At 43.3% G+C, this 19772-nt stretch overlaps 1 protein-coding gene across 3 annotated transcripts in view; it reads right to left on the bottom strand.

The window, feature by feature from the left end:
- Positions 1-2067: 2067 nt before the first annotated feature.
- The window catches only part of TYMP (thymidine phosphorylase), a 65731-nt gene continuing 48026 nt past the window's right edge, over positions 2068-19772 (bottom strand). For 2 of the 3 annotated variants that reach the window (XM_073619252.1, XM_073619254.1), the window contains 5 exons: positions 11718-11836; positions 11379-11541; positions 9009-9221; positions 6361-6501; positions 2068-2487 (listed from right to left, as the gene is read on the bottom strand). In XM_073619252.1, coding sequence (XP_073475353.1) covers positions 2294-2487; positions 6361-6501; positions 9009-9221; positions 11379-11541; positions 11718-11836 — 830 coding nt within the window. In that variant the 3' untranslated portion in view covers positions 2068-2293. The remainder of the gene's footprint in view (positions 2488-6360; positions 6502-9008; positions 9222-11378; positions 11542-11717; positions 11837-19772) is intronic. The other variant, XM_073619253.1, reaches the window with a different exon arrangement.

Below are 19772 nucleotides of genomic sequence, written 5' to 3'. Positions count from 1 at the left end.
ATGAATGGACACAGTGAGCTAGTGTGTCCACTGTGTTCATTTAGAAAAGAAAGGGGCCAGTAAATTATATATCTACTAACTCCCTTCCCCCGCTCTCCATCCTGAAACATCCCCCGCAGCAGCCAGAGGGGGGGAGGAACGGAAGGAAGCCAGCATCACTGAGAGGCGGGGGGACCAACATGGGAGGGTGGGGAAGCCCGTGCAATAGGGGCACACGGCACCAAACATAGTGATTAGGGTGTGCCCTGGCACACCCCCTGCACACGCCTATGGTAGTTCTGCAACAGCTGGAGGTCCACTAATTTCATATCCCTGGTGTAAAGAAACTCTGTGACTTCAGATGTATAACGGGAACCCTGTGGATTCAGATGTAAAAGGGGATCTCTGCGGATTCAGATGAAAAAAAAAGGGGAACTCTGCGGATTCAGACGTAAAGAGGGAAGTCTGCGGACTCTTGTGATTAACTTCATATGATTGAATGTTATTTAATTGCAAAATATATGTATAGTTTATACTATAAAAAAAATTGATGTGTGCCGCTAAAGTGTTCGGGTTTGACTTGAAGAAAAGGTGGCAACCCTAGTCACCAAAGGAGAGCAAGTGAGCAGTGCAGTGTTGAGGCAACTGTCACAGAGACCGTCCATTGGGGAGATTCCCAATTCTTCTTCTGCAGGTACATTTTTTAGCAGTTTCATATATATTTTCATAGATTACATTTGCTGCATTTTAAAACATTTTTCAAGATTGGCCAGTTTAAATTCAGAAAGCCAACATTTGTTTGTGCTATTTCTTTTTGCTAACATTTTTTCAACAATTATAAATACTAAAAATCCAAAATGATTGGAGTGCCAAACATGGGCTGTGATTATTTACATTAGTTTTTCAAGCGAATACATTATTCTACAGTTTTACAGTACATATTAGTACAATAATATTTTTAACATTTTTACTACTTACAAATATTATATTAATGTGCAATTATACATGTACAGCTTAAAGTGTTAATAAACCCAGCTGATAAAAGCCACATTTAGTTGTTTATGCATTTAGTTCACAAGCTTAACTAAATTTTTATTGCACCATATGAATTTTGTTTTTGCGGTGGCTCCTATCAGTAGCCGGGTCTCTATGGAGCCACCGCAGTATGCACGCTCCCTCTGGGACTACACTGACACACACAGACCACACAGAGATGCTGAAACAAAAGGGAACCTGTGACCTGCCCACTTGCTTTTGAATTACATTTCATTGGTAATATGGACAATAAGGCCTCTTTCACACTAACGATCCGTATGTCCGTTTTTCATCCTTCCGTTTTTGGATGAAAAACGGACATACACGAATCTCTATGGAGCGTCGGATGTCAGCGGTGACATGTCTGCTGACATCTGACCCGCTCCGATCCGAAAAGTGTAACGGAGGAAAAACCTACTATTCCATCCGTTTTCGGATCGGATCGGGTGACGACGGACACTACGGTCCGTCATCATCCGATCCCCCCATAGGGGAGAGCGGCGCTCTGACAGGTCCGTCGCTGCACAGTGTGCAGCGATGCACCTGTCATCTTCCTGCTCAGCGGGGATCGGCGGAGTGATCCCCGCTGAGCAAGCGGATATTCACGGGGCGGATCATCACTGATCCGCCCCGTGAGAAAGAGCCCTTAAGGTTATTTTAACAAAATAGTTGTAATATATATTTAAAAATAAAAATAAACAAACGTGTTTTTTTTTTTTTTTAAACTAACTTTTCTGCTGGTCCTCCGCTGCAGTTAGATGAGAGCAGAGAGAAAAGCATTAAATCAATGAAACTTCCACATGCATGCACATTGGAACTCACAAACACAATATGATGGGACATTTTGTCTCGTGGTCAATGCGTCTGCTAAACCAGTGGTCATCAACCCTGTCCTCAGGGCTCACTAACAGGCCAGGTTTGCAAGATAACTGAAATACATCACACGTGAAATCATTTGCTGCTCAGTGATTGCAGTATTCTCGTCTGCAGCTCCCCAAGGTAATACATAAAACCTGGCCTGTTAGTGGGCCCTGAAGACAGGGTTGATGACCACTGTGCTAAACTACCAGAAGTTGGGGAAGTGCTGGACCAGGTTGAAAGAGTGGAGAACATTAAAAAAAAAAAAAAAAAAAAAAAACATTAAAAGTAAAGTATATGAAAAAGAAGCAACTAATGTAAATAATACATAGATATACAGTACATAGTAAGCTATTATTTTATGGAGGGTTTACTAATACATTAAACTAGAAGGTCTGAGCTTTAAAAGGATGCACATAGGTCAGTTATTTGCCTTCTCTCTCTGCACTGTGGTATCATTTCCTTCTTTCTTGTCATGAGAAACAATGATATCCCTGATTAAAGATGGTGGTGTAAAAGCAGGCCGGTCTGTGATGCAAAGGGCATTTTGGAGGGCCTGCCTCTGTGTGTCATGAAGAGGAGGTTTCTCATAATGAATCCTGATCCAAGGAAACCCTAGAAGAAAGAAAACAGGTTTTAGTCAACAGCTGGTCTATCCTTCTTTCTGAAAAACAAAACAAAGTTTATTCCATTTTGAGGCAAAAACAATTGAGTTAGAAGGGTAGACTTTTCATCAAGTAGAGTTGGAGGTTTGTAGAGTGTGTAAATTACATTCACTTGCTCCCCCGTCACAACCTTTAAAGGTTGTGGAGATGCGACCCCATGTCACAGGTGCATATGAGCAGTGTATGCCTAATTTTGGTAGGCTTGCTAATTGTACACCTGTGTGCTGGCTTCATAATCATCCCAGGAATAGAGGTCAGTGCTCAGACTTGGAGACAGCTCCGCCCGGCAGACAGGAAGTCTGGCCTGGGAGGGTCCCAGTAGGAGACGGCTCCAGGAGAAAGAGACAGGAGGTCTTGGAGTCTAAGGCTAGAGGTGGCAGCCTGTTTGTGCACGTCTGTAGCAGGCAGATGTGGCCCGTGACCAAAACAGCACAAAGCTGACAGTGAGTAAGCCAGGGGGCTATAGTTTGTGTTTATACAGTGATGGTGGAACCCCCCTGCGAGGGAAGATTACTGTTTGTTTGAACTTTTTCGCTACCTTTAAATAAAAGTGGGCTGCCATGCCCTAAAAACGCAATCTGGAGTGGCATGTTTCTGGAAAACTGCATGCACCATTTGAAACTAATCACCCCGGATCGTCACACGGTATATACAGATTTTATAGATTGTTTGCTTGATCCTTTTTACATTTGTAGCACCCTTGTCTTAAACAGGGCTGCTAGTAAATGTAGCTTTGCTGGGTTGTAACTAGCCTGGCTAATATGTAGTCTTTGTGATCATTTTGGGTTTTCTCCTAAACCTGGTTTAGCTGTGGTTCCTCCTTTTTTTTCAGTAGGTGGCACTGTTACCTTTGACATTAGTATGATGAGCTACAGTGACTCTAGGTTAAGAGAGTACATATTTGGAGGAAGTCAGGTGATCTGGGTCCTTCCATTCAGACTGTGGTCTGGGGTGAATGTGTGGGGAACAGCTGCTGCTGGGTAGGCCTGAGGCCTAACCATGTGCATAAGGTTCTGCAAGGGAGAGCCTGCTCACTACTTGGAGGCTTGAAGGAAATGATGGAGACCTGAGATGAAGTACCAGAAGTTACTCTTGCATGGACCAGAGATCAATGGAGAGCCTGGGAAAGCATCAAGCCCAAATCATCCAGAGAATTTCTGCACCTTCTTGTGAGTTATTTTCAAAGCTATAGGAGACAGCTGTTGCTACAAAAAAGTAGAGATTGCTGGTTCCAGCTTAAAGGCTCATTTTCTGTACTGCTGTCCACCTTTTCTACATTTTTATCTTAGGAGTCTGCCAGTCTATTAGTCTGCTGCTTTATTTGACTAAGGGTGTCCTGTGCCCTACCTCTCCCACGTTTTATTCCTGTTGTGAGAAATAAACTCTTTTTTTTTTTTCAAGCATAAAAGTGACTGGCGCCCATTTTTCTACCTTGTATACCAGTGGTTCTCAACCCTGTCCTCAAGTACCCCCAACAGGCCATGTTTGCAGGTTTTCCTTTATCTTGCACAGGTGCTTTAAATCAGAGTCAATGGCTTGGTGTTTTGGACAACTATTTTATCTAAGAGAAACATGGCCTGTTGGGGGTACTTGAGGACAGGTTTGAGAACCACTGTTGTACACCACCCACCATGCCTAGCAACCTGCTCCATGAGGTGAAATGTCAGCCCTCCTTGTCTCTAGGGGTTGCCACCATGCCTCTGGAAGTCAGAGGGGCGCTACACATTAATGCTTTGGACAAGAGCTGATTGACTGGGATGGATTTACCTGTCCAATTGGTATTGGTTTACCCTTTGCTAGGCTGGCACCAGTGTTGCCTCTTCTCTTTCCATAGGCACAAACATGCAAGTTTGTCTCATATAATCATGACGGGCAGTTAAATTTGAAGTAGTTACACAGTAGTTTTGTTCTCTTCTTTGTAAATCCTGAACACAATCTTGTTTAGTTTTAGATTAACTTGAGTTAGCTAAAGAACCCTTGCTGATGGTGGCAGTGGCACAGTATGACTGGTGAGCCTATGCATAACTTGAAGGTGTATCTAATCCTTCCTGAGCAGTGGGTTGGAGTGGAAGTTAAACACCAGGTAAATAATGACCCTGATGATCATGAGCAGGAAAAATGTGAACTAGTCATGACCCATTTTATTGATGATGTAGTATATTTGGTTGGAGCTCCAAAAGAGCAACCTAGTAGACTCATGGTTATCAGACTCCAGTAGGTCCAGGGGCACCATCAGCTGCTAGACTGCAAACTTTAATGGACTTTACCTCTAATGCAGGGAAGAGGTAACAGCAGCTCATGTTCCCCAAAGTCAATTGCATTTTGAGCTTTGAGGGACAGATAAAAGATTTAACGACAGGGGCATTAGTGTAATATAGTGTCTGTGCTCCATACTTCATTTTGCATGGACATTTTTTGAAGTACAATAAAAATGTGAAAAAAAACTTGTTTAATCTGAAATGACTGGTGGGGAACTAATTCATTTTCGGAAGGCTCACAAGATGCTGCAGAAGGCACTCACAAGGCAATGCAGAAGATCAATACATATCATTATTTATAGTATTGCTTATAAATAGGTGATTGGGACTACTTTCGTAAATGTAATTATTCATATACAGGTATCATGGACCATTCTCAGAGCATATATCGGAATCGATAATGATGCAGGGCAAATAAAACAGTGTCTTTTAAATTAATGAGTCCCAAATGATGAAACAAAAAAATCCTTAACCACTTGCCGTGAAATCACGCACCTGTACGTCATTGGCTTCAAGTGGTTGTACCGCAGTGATGCCCTCAGCTGCTCTAATCCATCAATTATAAAAATAAACGTCTTTATTCAAAATGTTTTACAGTTTTTTTTTTTTTGTTTTTTTTTAAAAGGTTTGCTTTAAAAACAAATTCTCAAACTGGTTGTCCAGGAAAATTTTACCCTGGCTCTGGGATCAGATTTGTTAGCTAACGCATTTCATGGGCTGACCTGCTTCATCAAGGCTTCAGATCCTGTTAAATACTGCAACAGTGTACAAGAAAAATCACCTATAAAACAATAAATCACATTATATAGTATCAAATCATGAAAACACTTAGTAAATAATGTCTTAGAGCAGGGGTAGGCAACCTCGGCAGTCCAGTTGTGGTGAAACTACCAATCCCATCATGCTTCTGCCTCTAGGAGTCATGTCTTTGATTGTCAGGGTCTTGCAATGTCTCATAGGACTTGTAGTTTCACCACAGCTGGAGGGCCAAGGTTGCCTGCCCCTGTTTTAGAGAGTTCACCCTCTAAGACATTATTTACTAAGTGTTTTCATGATTTGATACTATATAATGGGATTTATTGTTAAATACTCATTGTTTTATATGTGACTTTTCCTGTACACTGTTGCAGCATTTAACAGGATCTGAAGCCCTGACGAAGTGGGTCAGCACGTGAAACGCGTTACCTAACAAATCGGAGCCCAGAGCCAGGACAACATCTCCCTGGACAACTAGTTTGAGAATTTGTTTTTTAAACAAACCTTTTTTTTGTATAACATTTTGAATAAAGACGTTTATTTTTATAATTGATGGATCAGTGCTTATTAGACCCAAGGAGGTACACCTAAATTCCCAAATTACTATTTATGTTTATATACTCTCTCTTTCAGAGAGGTACCTCCTTAAGGTAAGAGTTGAATTACACTTCACCCCCATACACGATATATTGACCACACTGGATTTTGCAGTGTTCCAGACACGGAGAAGGAGGAGATATGTGCATATTACTTGAAGTGCACAGAGTATTCTGATTTCTGTCATAATACTGTCTATGAGTTCCTTTTACCTTTCTCCACATGCTGTCCCACTCTCACCAGGAGTTCTGCTCCAATACTGTGATTAATTACATCAGTTGCCTTTTTCCTCCCAGCTCCGAGTGTATTTAGGATTTCAGCGATGGTTCTGGCCCGAATCAGCTCCACTGTCCCTAGAAACAGACAAAAATAAACAAATAACACTGAGAAATATTCAAGGTGTGAAATGCATTGATTAAGCAGGAATGTGGATTTTGTCAGAGTTCTCATAAATGATTCATACCCTATGGTGTACCTTACTATAGTTGACATGAAAACAAACATTTATATATAAAGGTGAGTAACTGAGATTATCTTAAATGATATCCTATACGAGCTCCGTGTGAATTTCTATAAAATATATAAGAAGTTGATTGGTACCAAATCAGCCATTCGTAGTAAATGCAGATACACATTAAATAGCCAGACAGAATGGCTGCATTGTTTTTGGGGTCACATAAATTCTGCATGACTTCATACTCTGTAATGGTTTTACACAAAACAACAAGGTGAGGCCCCTGTGCTGTCTATCAGCTACGTGCAATTTCACATGCTTCACACATAGCCTTTCATACAGCTTAGCATCAAGTCAATGCACAAATACACCCAATGCATCAGACTCAGTTGTAAAAGCCATCTCTGCCACATAGACATGCTTATTTTCTCCAGGTTTTTAAGTATATTGCTAGCTAGCTGGAAAGGTAGTAGTAGGTAGTAGGATTTTAAATACCCCTCCAGTGATTACACAAGTACACTTATGTAAGAAAAAATATGTACAAAATCTTTATTTTAACAATAAAATATTTAAAAACACGTGTCAAATTGTCATGGCTTGCATATTGATACCAGCAAAACATTATCCACTACAAACATGTATAGCTGTTTGTCGAGATGAGGAACTAGGCTCAACGTGTTTCACGGAAATGACAGCTTCTTCAGGAGCACTTAAATGTACATGATCACAAAAGTGGATTCTTTTTCTGGAAGATTTCAACTTACATAATTTTCATGCATCTTGTAACTAGACCACACAGTATGCAGAGATGTACTGGTGGAATATCCAGTGAGGTATAGTCTCGCTGGCCCATGGGAGAAAGATCATTCCCAGAGTAGAGCTCTTCATACAGAAAGACCCCAAAGTCTAGACATGGGGGGTTATTTACGAAAGGCAAATCCACTTTTGCACTGAAAGTGCACTTGGAAGTGCAGTCACTCTAAATCTTATGCCCTGTACACACGGTCGGATTTTGCGATGGAAAAAGTGCGATCGGATTGTGTTGTCGGTAATTCCGATCGTGTGTGGGCTCCATCGGACTTTTTTTCGTCTGAATTTCCGACACACAAAGTTTGAGAGCAGGATATTTTCCGATAACAAAATCCAATCGTTTAAATTCCAATTGTGTGTACACAAATCCGGCGCACAAAGTGCCACGCATGCTCAGAATAAATTAAGAGACGAAAGCTATTGGCTACTGCCCTGTTTATAGTCCCAACGTATCTGTTTTACGTCACCGTGTTCAGAACGATCGGATTTTCCGACAACTTTGTGCGACCGTGTGTATGCAAGACAAGTTTGAGCCAACATCCGTCAGAAAAAATCCGATAGATTTTGTTGTCGGGATGTCCGATCAATGTCCGATCGTGTGTACAGGGCATAAGGGGTAGATCTGAAATGAGGGTAAGCTCTGCAGATTTTATCATCCAATCATGTGCAAGCTAAAATGCTGTTTTTTATTTTCCCTATATGTCCCCCTCGGATCTTCAGCGACTTTACTTCCAAGTGCACTTGCAGTGCATAGTGAATTTTCCTTTAGTAAATAACCCCCATGGTGTTGTAGTATGTAGTAGGTAGTAACCATTTTCCAGCTAGCTAGCAAGTATCATCCAATATGTTACCAACTATTAAGTGATAAAGAAACTACACTGTATATATACAATTAATCCCCAGTGCATCAAGCCTCACATATTTTATTTACGTGCATGATATAGGCAGCTGTCGATTAGTGTACTCTGACAGCAGCGGGTGCTGCTGTCAGAATACAATGTCCAGGCTAGGGGAATTTCTCCATCCACCTAATTTGTATACAAGCTGCTCACTGGCTGAATGAAAACAACTATTTATGGCCTAGTGTCTGTGATGAAAACTGAATCTAAACTAAAGGAGAAGGGAGGGTCGAGGTTGGACTGATATAACTAGCACAAAACAAAGGAAGAAAGCAAAGAAATATACAATAACCAGTTGTATAGGCCCTTGCTACCACTAGGTGTCAGTAGATACACAATTCTTAACGATGCAATGCTATCCAATACAAGGACAGTATAATATGTACAGGTGGGCTCATGTATGGTATATTGAAAACAGGCGGTGCGTACCTACAGCGATCATTTGAAAATGCATCAGATGCATCAGTAAGTGTAAAGAGCACAAAGAAATCCTGTCATGTCCTAATCCAGATTTAAAGTTAGATCTCAAAGGGAGCTGTATTGACAATTGCCTTGTAGACAGGATACCCGTAACAGTCAGATGGTAATACAGCTTATAGGGATCCCACAAATATTATGGGTAAAAAAAATGTGGTAACTTCATATATTATACTATATAATCACAGACAGCCATTTTGAGTGAGACAAATATGCTGACCTGTTGTCTGCGCTATCAGCTCTTCTATGTGAGATGCTTTTCCTAAATTGCTGTTAGAATTAAGACTCCTTGCTATGTCAGGCTGTACCCCTTGAGCTTCCACCATCTTTCGAAAACATTGCAAAGCAGATCCGTCATCCAGCACTTTGGCAATTTTCTCAGCACCTTGTGATTCTGACACAGCCTGACCACAAAGCCAGAGGAGGTATCCACCTGTAGGCAGAGGGAAAAAGAATCTTCCTTAAATAGATTAGATACAGCTCAATGAAGTTTAATATTTCACAGATTCTCGCAGTGTTGATTTCATAGGTGCGCAGGGGGTGTGCCTGGGCACACTGTAATCACTATGCATGCTACCCATCAGGGCCAATCCTAGGGTCAGAGATGCCCGAGTGCAGAAATATTTCTGGCCCCCCCACATGGGCGTGGTCATCTTACTAACTCCTCCCCTTTACAAATGTTTCTATGGCAACGAGTCAATGGCACAACACCTGAGGATAATGCTCAACAGCTTATCACCGGTAATTCTAAACTTTTGAGTTTACAGTTGTTTCAGTAAGCCTAAACTGCAAGCATGCCAAACACATCCCGAATGTTACCAGCATTAACTAATCACAGCTCTACTACTTAGCAATGTAGGGATTTGGAAACAAGAAATAAACAACTTGAATGCAGTAAAACTCTGCAGCTCCCATTGGCTCCTTCAACATTACTAACACTGATCAAGGAAAATGAAATAATTATTTCAAAGGACGTGTTAGCACTTAAATCATCCCAACACCATGCTTAATCTGGGGTCGGGATGATTGAATCACATTATTTCTATTACTACATTGTAATATATAATGAAATAGTTCAACTCACCATGCAGAATCGGTGGGAACCCTGAGCTTGTCACGTGCCACAAAATGCAGCGTGCCACAGACGCCTGCCACCAGATGCAGCCTGTCACTTGCCACCATTGCCTGCCACTTGCCATCATTGCCTGTCCTTTGCCACCATTGCCTGCCACTTGCCACCATTGCCTGTCACTTGGAACCATTGCCTGTCACTAGATGCAGCCTGTCACTTGCCACCATTGCCTGCCACTTGCCACCATTGCCTGTCATCAGATGCAACGTGGCACTTGCCACCATTGCCTGCCACAAGATTCAGTGTGTCACTTGCCACCATTGTCTGTCACCAGATGCAGGGTGTCACTTGCCACCATTGCCTGTCACCAGATGCAGCCTGTCACCTGCCACCATTGCCTGCCACAAGCTGCAGCGTGTCACTTGCCACCATTGCCTGCCACAAGCTGCAGCGTGTCACTTGCCACCATTGCCTGCCACAAGATGCTGCGTGTCACTTGCCACCATTGCCTGCCACAAGATGCTGCGTGTCACTTGCCACCTTTGCCTGTCACCAGATGCAGCCTGTCACTTGCACCATTGCCTGTCACAAGATGCAGCATGTTACTTGCCACCATTGCATGCCACTTGCCACCAGTGCCTGTCACTTGCCAGCATTGCCTGTCATCAGATGCAGTGTCAGCGTGTCACTTGCCACCATTGCCTGACACTTGCCATAATTGCCTGTTACTTGCCACCATTGTCTGTCCCCAGATGCAGTGTGTTACTCATAGCCTGACTCTCTCTCCCTCCCCTTCAGCTGGGCTTGTTGGGGGCTGCAGTTTCCCCCTAGGATTGCAATAAGCCAGCCAGTCCTCGGGACTACATGTCCCATGATCCTCTTTTTTCCTCCTATTTGTTTGTTTTTTTTCCCCTGCAGGGAGAGCAAGTGGGAGGGGGTTCCGCGGCACCTGAGCACCCGCCCAGGATTGGCCCTGCTGCCCATTCCCCCTACTGACTGGGCTCCCCCCCATTGTTGTCCCTCCCCCCCCAGCAGTGCTACTGGCTTCCCTCCTCTTCTCTTTTTCCCTGGGGGCTGCAGGGGGATATTTCAGGATGGAGAGCAGGGGGAGGGGCTAGTAAATATGTGATTTACTAGCCCCTTCATTTTCTAAATTAACTCAGTGAACACACTCGCTCACTGAGTCCATTCACAACTGAAGCACAGTAAACTGTTTACTATGCTTCAGTTTGTGAATGAACAGGAAGCTGCTCAGCACAGACCACTTCTCATTCATCCAGTGCCCCGTGCAGCTGAGGCTGCAGAGAAAGGGATGTGTGTTTGAGCTTTGGGGTGCACACCCTAATGCAATAGGCTACGCACACCTATGGTTGGTTTATAGGCAAGCACGCTGATATAACAAAAGTAGCTGTCTATGTGTTGGTTGGAGTCTAATAGTTGGACAGATATGTACATGTAAGGTCCTGCATCAGGCAGTATATTCTGTACACGTCCCACAATATGAATATGTTTCCCGACCTGTGCGTGTGACAAGTTCCCTGAGATCTTCTGGTCCTTTTCCTTCCAGACATTTCAGTGCTTCAATAACTTCCAAACTGTTTCCAACACAATGACCGATAGGATTATCCATATTAGTTATTAAAGCAATTGTAGGGATTCCGAGAGAGACTCCTACACTCACCTGAGAAAGACACATACGTAAATAAATGTATACATCTCACTGATGACATTAACTACAAGGTAAAGAAGAGAACTGGGAGGTTTACTGAATAAAACACAATACAGCAATCAGACTCTCTTCAAGTGCTCAAGAATAAGCATACATAACATGGTTGGGGTTTTGTAAGAAACACTTACAAGACTATGCGCCAGCCTTCTTGCATCTTCAATGGTTGGACTTTGAGCCGCTTCACCAAACTTGACATCAAGGATCAGTGCAGAAAGGCTTTCAGCCACCTTTTTGCTCATCACTGAGGCTGTGAAAAGATCAGCACCATGGACATTGTTATGGCTATAGTGACTCACAGCATAGCTTTCTTAAAGTTTTAAGAAACCTACAACAGTAAAATCACTATATGCAGTAAAGTCTCTATATGCAGTAAAGTAGGCTTGTTAAACTCAAGGGAGCACTCTGCACATGCTTAGTTTGGTATGTATTGCTAAAGAGTTGTTTTTTTTTTGGGGTGGGTGCATGTGATCGGTACAGTGCCAATCAGCACAGTCCAGACAGAGGGTCAGGGGTCTTGTAGCCTCATAGGACAGTCAGAGTAGAATGAAAACTCCTCCTACAAGCTTTAACCAGACACTGATAGAAGTCACAAGACTGCTATATACAGCTGATGAGAAAAGGTGTTTAGCAGGTGTTTATATTTACTATAATAATTGCATTTCCATGTTCTGTGTACTGTGGGAGACCAGATATAGTGAATGCAGGGTCCTGGGTTTAGTAACACAGTTTTTTATATCATCACTTCATTCACAAATCTAAGCACTAAAGCCATGTACACACGAGCGGAATGTCCAACAGAAAAAGTCCGACGGAAGCTTTTCATCGTATATTCCGATCATGTGTATGCATCATCTGACTTTTTTTTTTTTGAAAATTCTGACTGACCTAGAAGTAGAACATGTTCTAAATATTTCCTATCGGGAAAACCGCTCGCCTGTATGCTGTTCCGACGGACCAAAAATAATGCATGCTCTGAAGCGAGTACGAGACGGAAGCTATTGGCTACTGGCTATTGAACTTCCTTTTTTCTAGTCCCATCGTACGTGTTGTACGTCACCGCGTTCTGGACGGTCGGACTTTGGTTTGACCGAGTGTAGGCAAGACCGTTTGAATGGAATTCTGTCGGAGTTCCGTCGGAGAAACCTTCGGAGTTTATTCCGACGGCAAAACCGGTCGTGTGTACAGGGCATAAAGGGGTTATTTCCTCATTTAAGGATAGTGATTTTGCAACAGGACACGTAATTGGCTGAAGGATCAGACAGAGGGTAACTGTAACTGTTTACTAAACAGGTGCAAAGTTAGAGTCAATAATTGGAAAATAGGGTCAGAGTGGCAAAGAGCATGCATATACTGGAGAATATTGCAAAACATGGATTCTTCCCAGCAATGTCTCTATGACATGTTGCTGCATAGTATAGTATCTATACAGGGGACATTTTACAACCTCTCCTGAACAATTTAACTTGACAGATAGTAACCGACGTTCAATAAAGACGTCCGTTTTGCAACGTTTACATGCCGCGTTTGCGTTTAGAAGTGTTTTTTTTTTTTTTTTTCAAATAGTCAAAAATTAAAAACACCTGTAAGCGAAACATGGCTAAACACGAGTTACCACATATACAAGCTGTTACAGACGTTTGTCATTTCAAATGCCTCTGAACATCTGTGCTGAATGCATTTTTTTGCTTTCCAAAAAATGCTTTTAAACTCAACTGCCTTACGACTATAAATGACCCTGTGTACACGTACTGATAAGATAACATAGGGGAGAGTTCAGGGGCAGCTGAAACAAATGCCCAACTGCTCCTAAATGTCCGTTTACCAGCAGCAGTGTACATGAAACCTAAAGCTTCGCACACACGATCTGATTTTCCGCAGACAAAACCTCAGACTTTTGTCCGAAGGGCATTGGCAGGAACTCGTCTTGCATACAAACGGCAAGGAATTGTCGGCCAACAAACACGAACATAGTGACGTACTAGATGTACTACGAGCCGATAAAGAGATAGTTCAATTGTCATGCGACACCCTTTGGGCTCCTACTGCTAATTTCGCGTTAGTAGAAGTTTGATGAGTGTTGATTCGCGCTTTTCATTTTGCGCTTTTCATTTTGCGCTTTTCATTTTGTTTCTGAACAGCCGTTCGTCAACCCGCCATGTTGCGGAATCGGAGGAGATAACGTGTTATTTATTATTGGCCTTGGAGTTATTGCTTTGACCCAAGTTCTGTCCAGGAACAGGAGGATTTCTTGGACCAAAAATTGGTTGCTTTATTAATCGTGACCAATTATGTCATATGCCTTTGCTGCGGGAGATCCAGGAGAATAATCCGGATGATTTTTGGAATTATCTCCGGATGACGGACCCCTGCTTTCACCAACTCTTCGCATTGTTGACCCTCTATATTAAGAAGCAGGACACATGCATGAGGCTTTTATTTTATTTCTTGGTTGAATAATGATTTGATTTGGTATATTTTCTATATTTTTGGATGCATGGAATGCACTTTTTGGTTAAGTTCTATTGGCAGATAGCATGTCAAATTTTATTTGTTTTCTTTTTTTAATGCATAGTAAAAAAATTGTGTAGAATAATACTTGGCTATGTGTTTTACTTCGAATGACAGTTTGGGAGTAGGCAGTTACATTTTAAAAAATACAAAAAAATGTAAAATTAACAAGGGACACCAACATAGTTGTATCTATGATATAAAAAAAACTACGGGATAATGGTGTTGTGGCAACAAGACCAAAAAAATTAAAAAATATTATTCTTAATATCACTAGAAAATAAAAGCCTTTTTAAATACGTTTGGCAGAACTTCATCAGTATCACCAGCAAAGCAGCTTCATTATTATCCCATTAAAGAAGAAGAGAATGTGCGCTGCATTTCGAGATTTCATAATTTGCCGAATGCACGAATGTGAATTCTCCATTACGAACGTTAGTTTTACAAGACCGACCGCTTCCAACTCGTGCTTGCTTCCGAGTATGCGTGTTTGTACTTTGGACTTTTGTCCAACAGACTTGTGTACACACGCACAGAAAATCCGACAACAGACCGTTGTCCGCGGAAAATTTATAAACCTGCCATCCAACATTTGTCCATGGAAAGTTGGCCAACAATTGTCTGATGGAGCGTACAGTCAGATTTTCCGCCCACAGCCTGTCATCACACAATTCCGATTGGAAAATCTGATCGTGTGTACGAGGCTTTAGACTCTATAGCACAGAGAGACACCTGGGAATCACAGCTTCAGTAAAACAGCACATTACTCAGCTACATTCAATTGTCCTCACAGACAGCACACCTCACAGTGAAGTCTAGGGTAGCTCTGGTAACACAGACAAACAGCTGGAGGGATCCAAGGCCTAAGGATGAAGTGTAACCCCACTATATTACTCTGGCAGCAATTGGGGAAGAGGGGGTGGAAGGCTCCCCACAGTAGCTGGGTCTTTTGGAGAAGCTGAATGCTATTAGGCTCTAGCCTGGCTGCCTGCATGCTAGTTGTGACAGTGGAGGGCCGCCCACTTGGTTGCAGATCACTTTCTGAGCTGCCTCTGCCCCATCAGGTGTGGCCTCTCTGAGCTGCTTAAAGGACAGAAGCAGGAAAACATACAGTATCTTCCCGTGGAATGTCCTGAACCCCAGGAAGTTTTGGGAAATGGAGTTAAAGTGTCCTATGTCTGCATGATGAGTAAATGGGCACTCTGCTACAGGTGACGTCATCCTAAAGCATTCTTTTTTTGTCCCTGGGCCAACTGTGCATCCAGAAGCACTGGTGTATAGTATGGTTACAGCCTTATTACAGAGCCATATATTCCAAACTGCATACAGCTGTTCCAAAGTCTTTGGCCATAGTCTCTATATGTACAGTAAGTGTATAATAGACTCCAAGCAAACACAAGAAATTTTAAACATTTTACTTTATATCAATGTTTAAAATGTTACTAAACCCAGGACCCTGCATTCACTATATCTGGTCTCCCACAGTACACAGAACATGGAAATGCAATTATTTTAGTAAATATAAACTGCTAAATACCTTTTCTCATCAGCAGTATATAGCAGTTTTGCAAACCTCTACTAGTGTCCAGTTGAGCACTGGTTAAAGCTTGTAGGAGGATTTTTCATTCTCCTCTTACTCTTATGAGGCTGCATGACCCCTGACCCTCTGTCTGGACAGTGTTTATTGGCCCAGTGTTGATCACATCTCTAGCAATACACCCAAACTGAGCATGTGGAGAGTGACTGCTAGGGCTCCTAGCAGATGAATTGGGGACAGTGAGAGAAGGGGAGGATCAGAGAAGGCAGGATCAAACAGCCTTTTTATACAATGCAGAGGATTAACCCCTTAGGTTCCACAGTGAGTATAACAAGCATGCTTTACTACATATACAGATTGATTTTACTGTTATGGGTTTAGTAGCACTCTAAGAAATTCAAATGCAAATAACAATCCCTGATATGTACTTATAAATAGTGGGCAATTTTCCCACATCCCTATTAGAAAAGGCGTAGTACACTTCTCTGGGCAGTAAGGTTAGGAGAAGATAGGGTAACCATGTTCCTTTAGTGGATTGTGATCCTATGTGTTGTTTATAGGCCGATGCTGCCACTAGGCAAAGTAGGCAGCTGCCTAGGGCATACTGCTGCCACTGGTGTTCCTACTCTCTTCTGTCTGCAACAAGCAACTAAAGCCTCGTACACACGGTATGATCGTTGGTCAACCGAGTGTCTGATTTTTGTCAAAAGGACGTGTGCCAGGATCTTGTCTTGCATACTAACTTTACACAAATTGTCGTGCCGCAAACACGAGCGTAGTGACACACTACGAGGAATTTCAGCTCTTGAGCGCCACCCTTTGGGCCCCTTCTGCTAATTTTGTGTTTGGTGAGCATTGATTCCGAGCATGCGTGTTTGGACTTTCAACTTTTGTGTGATTGATTTGTGTACTGACCATACGAAAATCAGACGTCAAGCTCTTGTCTGCCGAAAATTTACTAGCTTGTCATCCAACATTTGTTGGCCGAAAATTGGACCGGGGGGGGGGCAAAATTAGGTTTCGCCTAGGGTGTCAAAAATCCTTGCACCAGCCCTGGTTGTTTATGTACAGCCCAACTCTCTACAATATAAAGTCAGACAGTGAAAAAATACAATACAGTGTATCAGACAAAGGGCCCATTCTTACTAATGAAAGCCACAGGCCAATGCAGATTAGTATATTTCAGCAAATCCCTTGAATAAATGGTCTCAGTGTCCATAGTGGGCTGTGTCCTGGATGCTAGTCTTGTGTGTTTTTTGTCTCCCCTGGCATAAAAAAAATATTAGCCATGATTGAGAGGTACATATGTTGGTTTATTCTGCAACTCAGGGCTGAGAGGTGTTCTTTGTCTAAAGACAAAGAACACAGACGTCTTAGGTGTGCTTTAAGATTGCTGAAGGATTTAGCATACTTACTACAACTTATGCTGACCATAGTCAGCAGGGGATTTTTATTAATGGGTGGCCTTCCCTGCTTGACAGAAGTCAATAGTTTAATCAACTCCTGTTGATTTCTGTTGAAAGGACATGCTGGAAAACTTTTCTCAATCGATGCAGCCACTGATCAATGTATTTTGACAGCGGACAATGTCCCGGTGGGGGGGGGATACCTCCATGCACTTTGCTTGTGTGTGTGTGGCGGAATTTGTTGCTAATACTGATTGAAGATCCGTCTATGGCCAGCTTTATGGAAAAGGGACATTCTTTCAAGGACAGCGAGGGGTACATATAATGGACAGAGAGGACAACTGGACAAGCGGTGTGAAAGAGTTCATCTACCTCAAACTGGAACAAGCATCCCTAAACAGGGGTGGCGGCCTTCCACACTAACTGTCACCCACATTTAATGCTGCTTTAAAATCTCTATCCTGGCAATTTGATGTCAATTCACACCTTCAGCCATGTAACAGGACAATCAACATGTGTCCCTGACTTTGTGGGAGGACTGGGACGGAGGTTCACAAAACTTTAAAGCCAGCCATACATGGGTTGAAATTTGGCCAGTTCAGCAAGGACCGGCTGAATTTCGATTCATGTATGGGCAGGCTGATTGTACCCAATCGATCCATCGATTGACTTGGGTACAACCAGCTTGTCAAATTTTTGGCATGCAATTACTGTCGGTGGCTATAGCCGCTAGAAATAATCATTGTGTACTGGCGGCAGCCTGTGCCCTCCCCCCTCCCCCCTCCCCCCGCCGGCAGAACACAATAACGCTGTGGGAGGCATTCCACTATCAACACTAACTGTGTTGATGGGGGAATTAAATGAAAATCGAATCATGGGCTGCCTAACACCTCACTGCATGTTCTTGGACAAGTAACAGCTGCCGCAATACATTCCATTATGGTTGGATTACTTATTATTATTATTTCTATTATTATTATTATGATACAGGAATTATATAGCCCCAATAGTTTGCTCAGCGCTTTACAAAATGAAGGCAAACAGTACAGTTACAATACAATTTGGTACAAGAGGAATCAACCCTGCTCGTTAGAGCTTACAATCTAAGAGGGAGGTCAAGTGATACAAAAGGTAATAACTGTGGGTGATGAGCTGATGGAGAAAGTAAAAACACAGTGTATTAGTTAGAAGCAGGATAGGCTTCTTTTAAGAGAAGGGTTTTTGGGGATCGTCTAAAGATGGAAAGATTAGGAAATAGTTGGACAGATTGGGGTATGGAGTTCCAAAAAATGGGAGAAGCTTAGAAGAAGTTCTGGAGGCAAGCATGGGAGGAGATGACAAGTGAGCTAGAGAGCAGGAGGTCTTGGGAGGACCGAAGAGAGCGGTTTGGATGATATTTTGAGACCAGTTAGAGATGTAGCTGGTGGCAGAGTTGTGGATGGCTTTGCAAGTTGTTATTAGTATTTTGATTTTAATTTGTGGGGTGAGCTGAAGCCAGTGGAGGTTTACGATGATTGAGTTGCCATATGGCTATAAATCAGTGGCAGCTGGTGCACAAAAATTTTGGGGGGGCGCAAACAAACTGAAAATTACCGAAACCCCCCCCATCAATTGCAGCCTCACTGTGCCCATCAAATGCAGCCATTGTGCCCATCATATGCAGCCACTTGTGCCCATCATATGCAGCCACTGTGCCCATCAAACGCAGCCACTTGTGCCCATCAAACGCAGCCACTTGTGCCCATCAAACGCAGCCACTTGTGCCCATCAAATGCAGCCACTTGTGCCCATCATATGCAGCCACATGTGCCCGTCATATGCAGCCACTTGCCCATCAAATGCAGCCACTTGTGCCCATCATATGCAACCACTTGTGCACAGTATATGCAGCCACTGTGCCCATCAAACGCAGCCACTTGTGCTCATCATATGCAGCCACTTGTGCTCATCATATGCAGCCATTGTGCCCATCAAATGCAACATCTGTGCCCATCCAATGCAGCCACTTGTGCCCATCAAATGCAGCCACTTGTGCCCATCATATGCAGCCACTTGTGCCCATCAAATGCAGCCACTTGTGCCCAGTATATGCAGCCACTGTGCCCATCATATGCAGCCACTTGCCCATCAAATGTAGCCACTTGTGCCCATCATATGCAGTCACTTGTGCCCAGTATATGCAGCCACTGTGCCCACTGACCCCCCCCCCCGACTCGCAGGGTTTGCGGCTCTGGCAGCACCCTCCTCCCCCCACGTGTGGATCGCGGCTCTGGTAGCACACACACACACCCCCCGCGCGCGCGGCTCTGGTAGCACACACACACCCCCCGCGCGCGCGGCTCTGACAGAGCCGAGGGGACTTACCGTAGCACTGCAGCAGCTCCTCTCAGAGACCTCCGCTCCAGTGCGTGTCTCCTCCGCTCCTCTTCCTAAGCACCAGGCATCCAATAGGGTTGCGCTTCGGCCAATTGGGAAGCAGGTCTGACACCCTGCCTCCTGATTGGCAGGGAGGAAAGTTAGTGTGGAAATAGCAAAAATTAATTTGCTATCATCACACAATTGGGTGGGATCAGGGTGCAAACTCTCTACGCCCTGAGCCCACCCTATTTGAAACCTATTAGAGCATCTGGCTCTAATCAGGTGCTTCAAAAAGTACCACCCCCTCCCACCCCTGCCATAGGAATCCATGCGTCTGGCGTCCTGAAAGGGGCCAGGCGCATGGATGGGGGTGT

This window comes from Aquarana catesbeiana, linkage group LG03 (assembly GCF_042186555.1).
Source record: "Aquarana catesbeiana isolate 2022-GZ linkage group LG03, ASM4218655v1, whole genome shotgun sequence".
Taxonomy (NCBI): Eukaryota; Metazoa; Chordata; class Amphibia; order Anura; family Ranidae; genus Aquarana; species Aquarana catesbeiana.
This window is presented reverse-complemented; position numbering and strand designations above follow the sequence as displayed.